The 12,480-nt window shown below is 56.2% G+C and overlaps 1 protein-coding gene across 1 annotated transcript in view; it reads right to left on the bottom strand.

Annotated features, from left to right (window-relative positions):
* Positions 1 to 12,480, bottom strand: part of MIPEP (mitochondrial intermediate peptidase) — a 115,157-nt gene that overhangs the window by 84,353 nt on the left and 18,324 nt on the right. Inside the window, exons 9-13 of the mRNA XM_021065471.1 lie at positions 11,003 to 11,063; positions 9,245 to 9,297; positions 3,831 to 3,984; positions 2,364 to 2,441; positions 774 to 978 (exon numbers count right to left, since the gene is read on the bottom strand). Of these exons, the coding sequence (XP_020921130.1) occupies positions 774 to 978; positions 2,364 to 2,441; positions 3,831 to 3,984; positions 9,245 to 9,297; positions 11,003 to 11,063 (551 nt within the window). The remainder of the gene's footprint in view (positions 1 to 773; positions 979 to 2,363; positions 2,442 to 3,830; positions 3,985 to 9,244; positions 9,298 to 11,002; positions 11,064 to 12,480) is intronic.

A 12,480-nucleotide genomic window follows, 5' to 3' on the forward strand; every position in this document is an offset into this window, starting at 1 on the left:
TGCTGAGCTTCAGACACAGACGACGTGACGTCACCCAGCACGGCCCCACGTCCGCATGGAAAGCACGGCTGTGCCCAGGGCCGGCCCAGGAGACGCAGGGAGCCCCGACCTCGCCGCTCGACCCAAGGGAACGTTTCCTGTACCGGGGTTCGGATGAAGAGCGGCCACGGCCAGTCGGCCACTCAGGCGCCAAGGCTGTGCGGGTGCTGAGCGGACACACGTCCTCACGCGCACAGCCGCGGGCCTGAGTCCCGCACAAGATATGACGAGAGGGAGAGTGAGCGGCACAGAGAGAAAACACGCAGCGGAGACACTCCTGGGTGAGAACTGCAGCCCAGGACGGAAAAAGTCTGTGCGGACCAAGCAGCAGCATGGCTGGAGGACAGATGCGGCCACCCTGACAGATACCCACACGCTTCCTGAATGAGAGCTTTTCCAATTTAAAATGAAACACACCGGACTTCCTGCTGGGGCTCAGCAGCAACAACCCGACTACTGTCCATGAGAACGTGGGTTCGATCCCTGGCCTCGCTCCGTGGGTTAAGGATCCGGCATAGCCGTGAGCTGCGGGGTAGGCCACAGACAGGCTCAGATCCCGTGTGGCGGTGGCGGTGGCTGTGGCTGTGGTGGAGGCCGGCAGCTGCAGCTCCCACTGGACCCCTAGCCTGGGAACCTCCATGTGCTGCAGGCGGGACCCTAACAAAACAATCACTCAGTCCAATAAAACGGGCATTTCAAGGGCTGCAATCAACAGCAGCCGCGGCCTGGCTCACCGGTGACGTGCTGGTAGCGAGTCCGGCCCAGCATCGAATGCATGGCGTGTCCCATCTCGTGGAAGAGGTTTTCCATCATTCCAGGCGTGAGCAGCGTCGGAGAATCCCTCGAGGGCTGGGGGAGATTCAGCATCAGGACGACAACGGGGAGCTGATAGCTGCCGTCTTCCCTCACGCGGCCCCCTCGGATGGTGAAGTGACAGTCCTTCGGGACAGAAACCAGGACACGTGAGCAAAGGGCCGCGTCACCCGGGGAGGAGCGCGGGTGGCTGCGACGCTCCCGCGCACGCGAGCGGCCCTCTCCCTGAGCTTCGCTCTTCCACCTGCTTCTGCTGCTTCCCCAACGCCTGCTCTTTCGCCAGAATCCAACTCCCCTGACACCGGGCTTGTGCTGGTGAATCCATTCCTTCGCTCCAAAACACAAGCCGAGCTCTCACTACGTCCGATGCTGGAAACCCAGACACGGCGGCGATCAGAGCTGCGCCCTGCAGATGCCCGGGGCCCGCGGGAGGGCACAGCCAGCCCCCGGGGTTGCTAGTGGAGCCCCTCCCGTCTCGGGCACCGAGCTGGGCCCCACGGTGCACAGCCGTTAACTGTCACCTGGAGGTGATGCGAAGCGCGGCGCCCGCGCCCGCCTGCTCCTGTTCTCACCAAGGCCCACGAGGCGAGCACGTCACCGCGCAGGTGGAAAACGCTAAGTCCCGCATCCGAGGACACGCAGCAGCACCTCAGACCTGAACCCAGACCACCCCCCGGGGGCTGCGGCTCCGACTCACTGACCGGGACACTCCAGCCTCTCAGGCAAACGGGAGCAGACGCGGGGGCCCACGTACCCACCAGCCAGGTCCTCCCGGAAATGACCACCCCCACGGCTGCCCCCCGCCCGGTCACAGGCCTGCGCAGACACCCGGGTTCACCAGCACGTGTCTGCCTCCACCGCTCGGGAAGGCGTGACTGTGTGTTTTAATGCGCAGGCAGCAGCACTGTTCCCTGAGAACTTTATAACCCGGATTCCTGACCATCCCAGTCAAACTGCCCGGGGCTGCTGAAGCTGACTGACCAGCAAACCTGGCGAGCAGCTCAGGCAGTGTCGCTCACGAGTCCCACACAAGGATGGGCTGGGGGTGGGCGAGGTCCCCACAGGCCCGCCCCTGTCAAGGGCAGAAACTGGCCGAGAGATGGGGCTCCGGGCAGAGGTCTGGGTTCAAGCCCTAGTGCAGTTCTTGGTGACTCTGGGCAGCCTCCGCAGGCAGTGGGTGCCTGGTTCAAAGGCAGAGGTGACCCTTCAAAGAGGTGACGCGTAAGAGGCTCAGAGCACTGGCTGGCAAGCAGGCGGGCTCGGAAAACGTCAGCCGTCGTCCCTGATGTCACTGTTCCTGGGACCCAGGCAGAAAGGACAGACGCTGACTTAGGTAACTACTTCCTAACTTTCATTATCTTCAAATGCTACCCTGATTTCACCTTTATCTACTTAGTCACTGTCATGAATGCCTCTTAAATGTTAGCAACTGCAAAACTGAGCTGTCACGTTCACACGCATACAAATTAACTGCGACCACTCTAGAGAGACCAGTGTCAGCAAGGCGTCACCTGATGTGGTTTGTCTGCTCGCTGAAAAAAATCACAGTAGATGTATCCCAGCAGCCCTTCAGACTCATGGACCACAGCCTGGAAAAAAAATTAATTTAGTGGTGAATGAGGCCACCAGAAACTCTGGAAGCAGAAACACACTCCTAACACAAGAACTTGTATGCACAGCGCCCACAGCCACAAACACACTTGGTTCCTTTCTACGCCCATGTCACCCCGAGGTGGGTTCCACGTGGCCCTCACCCTCGCCTGCTGCGCCTGCTGCACCTGCTGCCTGCGTGTGACCGGGGGTCCCGTCGGGAGAGGAGTCCCTCCCCACCAAGCCCTCCGTGCGGACACCCACCGTCAACAACATGGCTCTGGGACCGGGCACCCCCCGAGGGGCAGGCGGGTGCTGGCTGCACGGCCCGAGCAGCACAGCGTCCTCCTTTAACCATAGGACATCCAGCCACACAGGCGGCAGCCCGGGGACAGGACCCGGCTCAGCATCCAGCTCAGCCCGTCAGCAGTGCCCTATCCACGCCCTCCTCCCCCATCCGGCCCGGGGGCACCACACGCAGCAAGGCTGGGCCCCATCTGCGCACAGCTTGGGGCTTCTGTCACCGAGAACCCAAGGTCACGCTCTAGAACTTCCTGCAAACGCATGGTCCTTCACTAGCTCCTCAGACATCTACTAGGCATCTACTCGGAGTCAGGAACGGCTGCGGGGCGCTGGCCTTCGAGCCCTCCGTCCCTGTCACCTGCGTCTTGTCCCTCAGCCTCCTGCGACCAGCATCCCTTCCCCAGGGCCTCCACATCATCTCAGTCGCTGTGACCGCGGCCGACACCCCGCGGCGTGAAAGCACTCCCACTGTCCCTCCGGCTCCCTCACGCCTGTCCTGCGATCGCAAAACGCAGCCAAGGGACAGCGAGAGAGCTCACGGCTCTTGAGCAAGTGACAAGGGTACGGCGTGCCAGCCGTGGGCAGAGTAAGACAGCAGGACAACAGAAGCCTCAGGTCCCCGGGGCGTCCAGATCTGCTGAGGAAGAGACCACACGAGCTGCTCCTCGTGAGGCGGGCGTCCTGGGAGAAGGGTGGGCTGGGGGATCGGTGGCCCTGAACACACGTGCCCAGCACAGACGACACCAGCCCCGGCAAACTGCTCCTGGGCGTCACAGGGGAAGGGGCTGGGGGACGGAAGTGCCTTGGGTTCTGCAATCGGCCAGAGGGGACGCTTGGCACAGCAGGAACACGAGGGGCAAGACCAGAACCTGTCAACCTACAAAGACTCAACTTTCTAGCGAGTTCCTGAAGGTAGTTTGCAGAGCAGAACTGCGCTGCTGGCCGTGTCCGCCACGTTCTGGCAACAGCTGATTCGGAGAAATGGGCCCGCGGGAGAACCGAAGCGGGACCCACGCTCCGCGGGGGCTAATCCGCCTGGAGGGGCCCCGCCACGGCCGCCTCGGGGCAGAGCGGGGGCTGCTCACCAGTTTGCGCACGTCCTGGGCCCACACCTCGCCGGGCGCAGGCTGCTGCACACGGAGCGAGACCCCCAGCAGCCGGCCGAGCAGCACGTCCAGGCCGTCCATGCAGGCGCCCAGCGAGAAGAAGGGGCCGTAGGCGCCGGGCTCCACGCTGGACCTGGGGAGAGCGCACTGTCACCACGCCGTGCATGTGTCCCGCCGCCCAAGGCTGCTTCAGCCGCCGCCCAAGGACAGTCCAGGCGCCGAAAAGGCTGCACACAGGAGGGACGTCTCTACCTTTCCAGGGGTTTTCAGAGGGGGCTTGGTGCCTTCAGGAGAACGGCGTCGAATGACAGCGCCACCTCCGCCCGCCACCCTGCCGCCGCATCCCCGCCTGGAGCGCCCTGCGCCGTGACCCCGACCGGCCTTCCACCGCCTCGGCCGCGGCCCCTCCCACGGGCTTCGCCCAGAGCCTGGCCGGGCGCAGCGACAGGGGAAACGCTGCGGGGTGCATCGCCCTCTAAAAACGGGGACGAATCCCATAAACCCTCAACAAATACCAATCCGGGCACACGCCAGGTTGGCAAGTTCACGCGGGTCACACACGTGTTGGTGGAAAAACCTCTAATGCAAACACACGTTCACCTTCTCTGCTCTGCAGTCAGGTGTGCAGAAGAGGACGCTATTCTGTAAGGGCGATTATTCCTCAGCCCAAGCAGCTCGCTCTGCCTTTGATTCTGCCCTAAACCCAACTGCATCCACAACACGGGACGTGAATGTCCGTCTTGGAGTCAGTCAGGCAGGCCAACCTGACGACCACAGCCAGAAAGACGGCTCTAGAATGATGGCAGGTACTTGCTCCGTTTCTGCTTTGGAGATTAACAAAATGCTACAAAGTTACCGGCCACTGGATTTCGTGAATGAGTACAAACTTCGGAACAGGATCCACAGATCTGCAAGTTAATCTCTGACCACGTTTTCATAAACTTTTCCATAAAAACACCCGGTGGTCTTATATTGAAGCCTTTCAGCCATGGTGAGTTTATTTTTGTGCATGATGTGAGGGTGTGTTCGGTTTCATTGATTTGCATGCAGCTGTCCAGTTTTCCCATCAATTCTTGCTAAATAGACTTTCTTTTTCCCATTTTATGCTCTTGCCTCCTTTGTCAAAGATTAATTGACCATAGGCGTCAGGGTTTATTTCTGGGTTCTCTATTCTACCACATGACCCAGCAGTCCCACTCCTGGGCACCTATCCAGACAAAACTTTTCTTAAAAAAGACACATGCACCCACATGTTCACTGCAGCTCTATTCACAACAGCCAAGACATGGAAACAACCCACTGACAGACGACTGGATTAGGAAGACGTGGTATATATACACAACGGAATACGACTCAGCCATAAAAAAAGAACAAAATACTGCCATTTGCAGCAACATGGATGGAACGAGAGACTCTCACACGGAGTGAAGTAAGTCAGAAAGAGAAAGACAAGCACCGTATGAGATCACTTCCATCTGGAATCCAACACACAGCACAACTGAACATCTCCACAGAAAAGAAAATCATGGACTTGGAGAATAGGCTTGTGGCTGCTCGGGGCGGGGGGGGGGGGATTGGGAGCTTGGGGTTAAGGATGCAAACTACTGCTCTTGGAATGGATGTACAATGATCCTGCTGTGTAGCACTGAGAACTATGCCTAGATCCTTATATCACAACACGACAACGGGAGGAAAAAGTATGTATACGTGTATGTATAACTGGGTCCCCATGCTGCACAGTGGGAAAAAATTAATTAACTTTAAAAAAGAGCAAAACCACCCGGTGGTATAAGACTCGGGGTTCAGGGCCCTCGTTCACTGACTCCTTCACCCACATTGCGTGGGGCCCAGAGCAGCGGGGGCATCCGGTAGGCTCAGGAGAGCCTGCAGAGCACATGGGGCAGGGAGAGCGCTGGCTCGGCTGGTGGAGGCAGAAAGGGGGTGCTGGGCTGGGGGAGGGACCACAGGGACAAGCAGCAGTGCAGCAGCGGGACAGGCGCACGAGCCAGTTCCCAGGAACCAGGAGGAAACCGAGAGCTCGTGACGTGGGGACAAGCGGGAAAGGGGGGGCTGCTGGGGGCGGATCCAGGGAGCTGCGGCCTGGCCCGGGGAACTCCCATATGCCACGGGCGCAGCCCTAAAAAGACCAAAAAGAAGAAATCGATGACAAAAAAAAAAAAAACTCAAAAATTCACACAAGAAAACCCTTGAAAATTCACAAATTTGTGAGGAGAAAAAAATATACTTTTAAACAACCAATAGATCAAAGGATCACAGGGGACATTTAGAAAATGCTTTTGAGACAAATGAAACAAGAACACAATATGCTGCATTTGGCAATGATTTCTGGGCTCTGCCACCAGAGCACAGGCAACAAAAGAAAAAAGACCAAATGGACTTGGCAAAAATTAAAATATTTGGTACATCGAGAGACAGCATCCACAGGAGTTCCCGTAGCAGCTCAGTGGAAACGAATCGACAAGCATCTACGAGGACGCAGGTTCGATCCCTCACCTCGCTCAGTGGGTTAAGGATCTGGTATAGGTCACAGACTCAACTCGGATCCTGTGTTGCTGTGGTATGGTGTAGGCTAGAAGCTGCAGCTGCGATTCAATCCCTAGACTGGGAACCTCCATGTACCACAGGTGCGATCCCAAAAAGCAAAAAAAAAAAAAAAAAAAAAAAGAGCGAGAAAGAGAAAGAGTATCCACAGAGTAAAAAGGCAACCCATAGAATGTAAAAACAAAAAAAAAAAAACCCTGCAAATCATATGCCTGATAAGGGATTACTATCTAGAATATACAGAAATTTTGAAAACTCAACAACAAAACAACCCAACAAAAAATGGACAAAGAAATTAAACAGCCATTTCTCCACAGAAGACGGTCAGATGGCCCAAAGGCAGATGGACAGTTTTTCACCATCACCCATCCCTACGGAAATGCAAATCAAAACCACAACGAGAGAGCACCTCACGCTCTACGACGGCTACTATCACACAAAGAGCAAACGGGTTCCCTGGCGGTGCAGCGGATCCAGACTCCAGCGTTGTCCCTGCAGCGGCTCAGGTCACTGCTGTGGCATGGATTCGATCCCTGGTCTGGGACAGGACCGTGCCCTGTCCTTGAGCTCCCTCAGTTTTTTTTTTTTTTGTCTTTTTAGGGCCACACTAGTGGCATATGGAGGTTCCCAGGCCAGGGGTCGAATCGGAGCTGTAGCCGCCGGCCTACACCACAGCCACAGCCACGCGGGATCCGGGCCGCGTCTGCGACCCACACCACAGCCCACGGCAACGCCGGATCCTTAGCCCCCTGAGCTCCTCTAGGCGCCTCATTTAAGTGGAGTCAAGCCGTATTTGTCTTTCCGTGCCTGGCTCGTGTCACTCAGCATCACGTCCATGTGGTGCAGGTCGCAGACGCGGCCCGGATAACGCGTGGCTGTGGCTGTGGTGAAGGCCGGCAGCTGTAACTCCGATTGGACCCCTAGCCTGGGAACCTCCATATGCCACCGTGCGGTCCTGAAAAGACAAAAAAAAAAAAAAAATTAGACTCTGAACAACAGTTTATGTGCTTTCCTAGAGAAGATGACAGATGCTGAATTTGGAGACGTATATAAAAGACAGCAGTTGGCAAATACGCTGACCCGAAGGCTCGGGGACAGTTCTGCCCTGCGGGTGAGCCTGCCCTTCTCCTTACCTTCTCCAGGTGAGGAGAAGCCAAGGAGGGAAGTGGCTGAGGGCCAGGCGGCGGGCGGGTGGCTCCTGGACACACTGACTGCTCTCAGGGCACCTCTACTGCCAGGGCGGAGAGACCACGAAAAGCGACGGTGTCCTGCTTTTAGGACATGTGCCAAAAGAAGCCCCTAAATACATGAGGTCTGATGTTGGCGAGACACTCACTACCTTGAGCTGATGCTTGAACATAAAGCACAGGAAATTAAATCCCAGTCCGGCAAATGCAGCATCGTGATACAGCTCCACACGCTTCGGGACAGAATGTGGCCCAGAACTTTTACTTCCTTCCACGACCGAAGTCAGTCTTAACTCTCTCAAACTGCACAAGCCAACAACGCATCGCAAGGGGAGAACGTTCATGACGTGTTCAAGGCCAAGAGGCGAGATTTCCAAGACACATTCCTACGGCACAAACAACGGTGCCTGGAACAGAGACACCTTTACGTCCACCGTGAAGAGGCCGCCGCACTCCGTGGGTTTAAAGTGACAGAAACAGAGGGTGTGCGGGAGGAAAGGCAGCTGCCAGCGTGCGTGACCCAGGCACACGCGCACACAGGAGCGGGGGGAGGACCGCCATCAGCCTGAGCCCCTGAGGTCTGCCTTCATCCCCAGCCTCCCGGCCGCGCCCCAACCAAAACGAGCAAACTGAAGGAAGGCACAGGGCGCCAGGGCTACTGTGCTGACGAGGGGTCCGGCCGAGTCCCAGCCCAGCTGCCCAGAGCCTGGAAGGACAGAAGCCGTGGAGAATGGGGTGGCCGCGGGCCTGAGGGCCCAGCTCTTAATCCCGGGACTGGACCTATGGGCGGAGGGGCTCGCCACGCCGGCACAGGGCCTGCATTTGAGGGGACGCAAGTTTGCAATGGAGACGAGACAGGACAGGACAGGACAGACAGGACAGGACAGACAGACAGGACAAGACAGACAGGCCAGGACAGGCAGACAGGCCAGGACAGGACAGGACAGAAAGGAGAGGCAGACAGGACAGGACAGACAGGACAGGAAAGGACAGACAGGACAGGACAGGAAGACAGGAGAGGCGGACAGGACAGGCAGACAGGACAGGACAGACAGACAGGACAGGACAGGACAGGACAGAAAGACAGGACAGGACAGACAGGACAGGACAGCACAGGACAGGTAGATAGGCCAGGACAGGCAGACAGGCCAGGACAGGACAGAAAGGACAGGCAGACAGGACAGGACAGGACAGGACAGACAGGCCAGGACAGGACAGAAAGGACAGGCAGACAGGACAGGACAGACAGGACAGAAAGACAGGACAGGACGGACAGGACAGCACAGGACAGGTAGATAGGCCAGGACAGGCAGACAGGCCAGGACAGGACAGAAAGGACAGGCAGACAGGACAGGACAGGACAGACAGGCCAGGACAGGACAGAAAGGACAGGCAGACAGGACAGGACAGACAGGACAGAAAGACAGGACAGGACGGACAGGACAGCACAGGACAGGTAGATAGGCCAGGACAGGACACACAGGACAGGCAGACAGGACAGGAAAGGACAGGACAGGCAGACAGGCCAGGACAGGACAGGCAGACAGGACACAGGAGATGCCCACAGTCAGTGCGCAAAACGCTCTCAGCACGTCCTTGCTTCCTCCCTGCTCCCCGAACGTGAGTGTTTCCGAAGCAACGTACCTCTCTGCTCGAATCAGGCTGCTGTAGTAGGGTGGATCCCAAGGCATCAGCTCCTACAACCCAAAAATTCACCGATAAGACAGCTACGGGCTATCTTGCGATTTTTACCAGTAAGTTAGCCAGCTTACCAAGTGTAAACATATTATTCTATCAGAAAAGTTTCATAAAAACCTAAAAACTCATGACTTGGCAGGAAATACGTGCCCCTTTATTTTGACTTTCCAGTAATCAATGAGTCGAGATGCATAAATTGTAAAATTTGGGGAAAAGGTAAACAAATGTCATTCGAAAATGCAAACTAGTACGTGTCAACTTTAGTAGATTGCATTCGCCAAGGCGACCCTGGAGTGACCCACCCAGCACACTGCAGGTACGATTCGGGAGCTCAAGGGCAGGGCACGGTCCTTTCTAAGTCAAGCAAGCAGCTCAGGGTGGATCTGAGAAATGAAGGCAGCAATTGCAAACCTAACTGAGCCAGAATTAACCCCAATCTTGGCAAAGAAATGCTGTCCTGGAGAAGCTCTGTGACCGTCGTTTTCAGCAGGTGGACAGGAAGGGAAGCTGGGTCCGCGGGGGTCACCCTCCTGCAGGCTGGCGGGTGATGGGGGGAGGGGCAGGCTGGAAGCCGGGTCCAGGCTCAGGGTCCCCTCTCCTCCTCCCCACCGTGCCCCTGGCCAGGCCGGCCTCCCGCTGCTCGCCGTTCTCTCCGCCCAAAGGGCTCTTCCGTCGCCCCCACTTCCTCCCGGCTGCTCAGGGGCATCTTCCCAGGGGCGTCCTGGTGGCCGGTCCCCGCCCACCAGCAGCCTCCACCTTCTGTTCTCTGCAGTGTTGGCCCCACAGCCCCAGTGACCACAGGGCCAGCCCGTGGTGACTGCTTTCATGTGCTCAGGTCTCCCTGCCCCGGCACGCACGCCTCGTGGGCGCAGGGACTCTGCACTGCACTTGGCCTGTTGGGCGATGCCCGGCCCCCGCCCCCGCCGTCCCTCCAGTCATCTGCCCAGGGAAGCCCCGGCCTCTGCCGGACGGCACTGCGTGATGAAGGCACAGAACGCCTGGCACCGGGGGCCCGGGAACCAGGCTCCCACCCTTAGCGCCAAGGCCCTCTGAAGGTTCAGCTTGGCCGTCATCTGCTCGAATGACAAGCGTGCTCTCTCTCGGGGGCCGGGACCCTCTCTCCTCCGGGATCGTAACCCACGTGAGCCTCGCAGGTCTCCTCTTTCTCCCGTGAGCGCCCGAGGGGCGGGGGCCGCGGGGCTCAGTGCGGGCGCACGCGCTCCAGCGACGGCTACGGGCCGAGCAAGGCTCTGATGGAACAAGGCCCTGTCCCCGGAGCTGGGATCTACTTCGCTGAGCTCCCGAGATCAGCACACAGGTAACCTGCAAGGCTCGCAGGGACACTGAAGCTGCCACCGGCAGGTCATCCTCCATGGAGGCCTCAGGTGCGTCACACAGGCCCCCCCTGCATGGGAGGGGCGCAGAGGCGGCGGGAGCAGACGCTGACTTGCTGTCAGCAGACACGTGTGCATGTGCGTGTGCACGAGCGAGCACCTGCCAGCAAACGGACAAACACACGGGACTTCCTGGACCGTCAGGCTTGGTCACACAGATCCAATGTTGCAATAGCTATCGCCCAAACCCAAGGACCAGAACCAAGGCCGGAAACACCGGCCGCAATTCCAAGGAGGTCTAGCGTGAAAAGATGAAGACCTCAACGGACTGCTTACGTTATAATAAAAACATCCCAGCGTGGTTACTTACAGAATTTTGAGGATTTAGTTTCATTTTCATCCCTCGCATCATCTCAAAATCTTTCATGGTTCTGTAAAACAGGTGTATCATCAATGGCTAGGACAAAATGTTCATAATTACATTACAAAAGAATCTGTTTGCTTATGTTACTTTCCAATATTCATGATAAAACTAGAAGTAATTTGGAGTGCAAACATAAACCAGCATTAATCCAAACTTCACATGTGTTAGAAGCGGGGGATACACACATCAGTAAATTACAGCAACTTCTATCTTAAAAAGCATCTTGGCAGATACATGTCTTGAAAGCACTAAAGCTTGGGAAAATGAGCAGTGTCACAGAAACATGTGCAATGTACATCGGCAAACTTTAAATCATGACTTCTCGCTGTACCTTTGAAATTAAAAGCCCAACAAATCACTTCCTATGAAGAACATGAACAGAGACTGTGTTTAAGATTACGATGCATCATCTTCCCTAATAAAAATCTCTAGCTGGGCAATAATCAAATACATGTTTAATATTTGCCAAAGGTGAGGCTTCTGTGAGAATTAACTTCTCCACACCATTATGAAAATCTGAAGATACAGCTGCTCAAAATATAAGCCTAGCGACAGAGAAATGGAAAAATGATGCTTACACAGAAAGCAAACTCAATTCACAAATAACTGCATAAATAACACTACGTCCTTATATCAAGCCCACGACAGTTCACTACATTAAAAGATACTTTTAGAATTTACAAATAAAATCCAAATTACAGAGGACGGGGTCGGAAGGCATATAGGTTTGTAACAGACAATGGAAATGGAAGCTAAAATTACAATCAGGAAGGTCCAACGGCAGACGAGGCTTTGGGCAGTGCTGGGAGAGAGAGACCAACCACCGGGGCTTTTACAAACGGTGCTGTCCTCGTCCTGGGGCCCGGGGTGCCCAAGGTTCCCAGGGGCCTGGCCCCAGCGAAGCACTAGAGAGTGACAGTGAGCCCGAGGGCCAGGACTGCAGAGCCAGGACAGGGGGGGAGGCTGGCGGCTCTAACACAGGGACCCCCTAAGCCGGCGCAGCCTTCCAGCCTGAGGCACAGACGCCGAGGCAGCAGCTCCGACAACACGCCTCCCGGCCAACACAGCCGTGCACCGAGCCCATGAGCCACACACGCTTAGGCCGAAAGACGATAACTACAACTTCATGTTGCAGACAGGTTTGGAAACTGTTTACATGACATGCCAATGATGAGCTCCCAAGGACTGTCAGTGGCTATTGGGGCAGGGGCGGTTGTGAGACTGTCGCCTCAGCATAACACTGTGTGTTCAAAGCATGTCTTGTGGTTCATTTAATCTCCTGCTGAATAGTCTACGGTCCAATATTCTAACCCTTATATTCTTCACACGTTACTTGCTAAGTTTTTTTATAAATCGTCTTTCAAAAAACAACAACTAAATAACACGTAAAGGGGTAGAACAAGAGGAGTTCCCATTGTGGCTCA

The sequence above is a fragment of the Sus scrofa genome, chromosome 11 (genome assembly GCF_000003025.6).
Source record: "Sus scrofa isolate TJ Tabasco breed Duroc chromosome 11, Sscrofa11.1, whole genome shotgun sequence".
NCBI lineage: Eukaryota > Metazoa > Chordata > Mammalia > Artiodactyla > Suidae > Sus > Sus scrofa.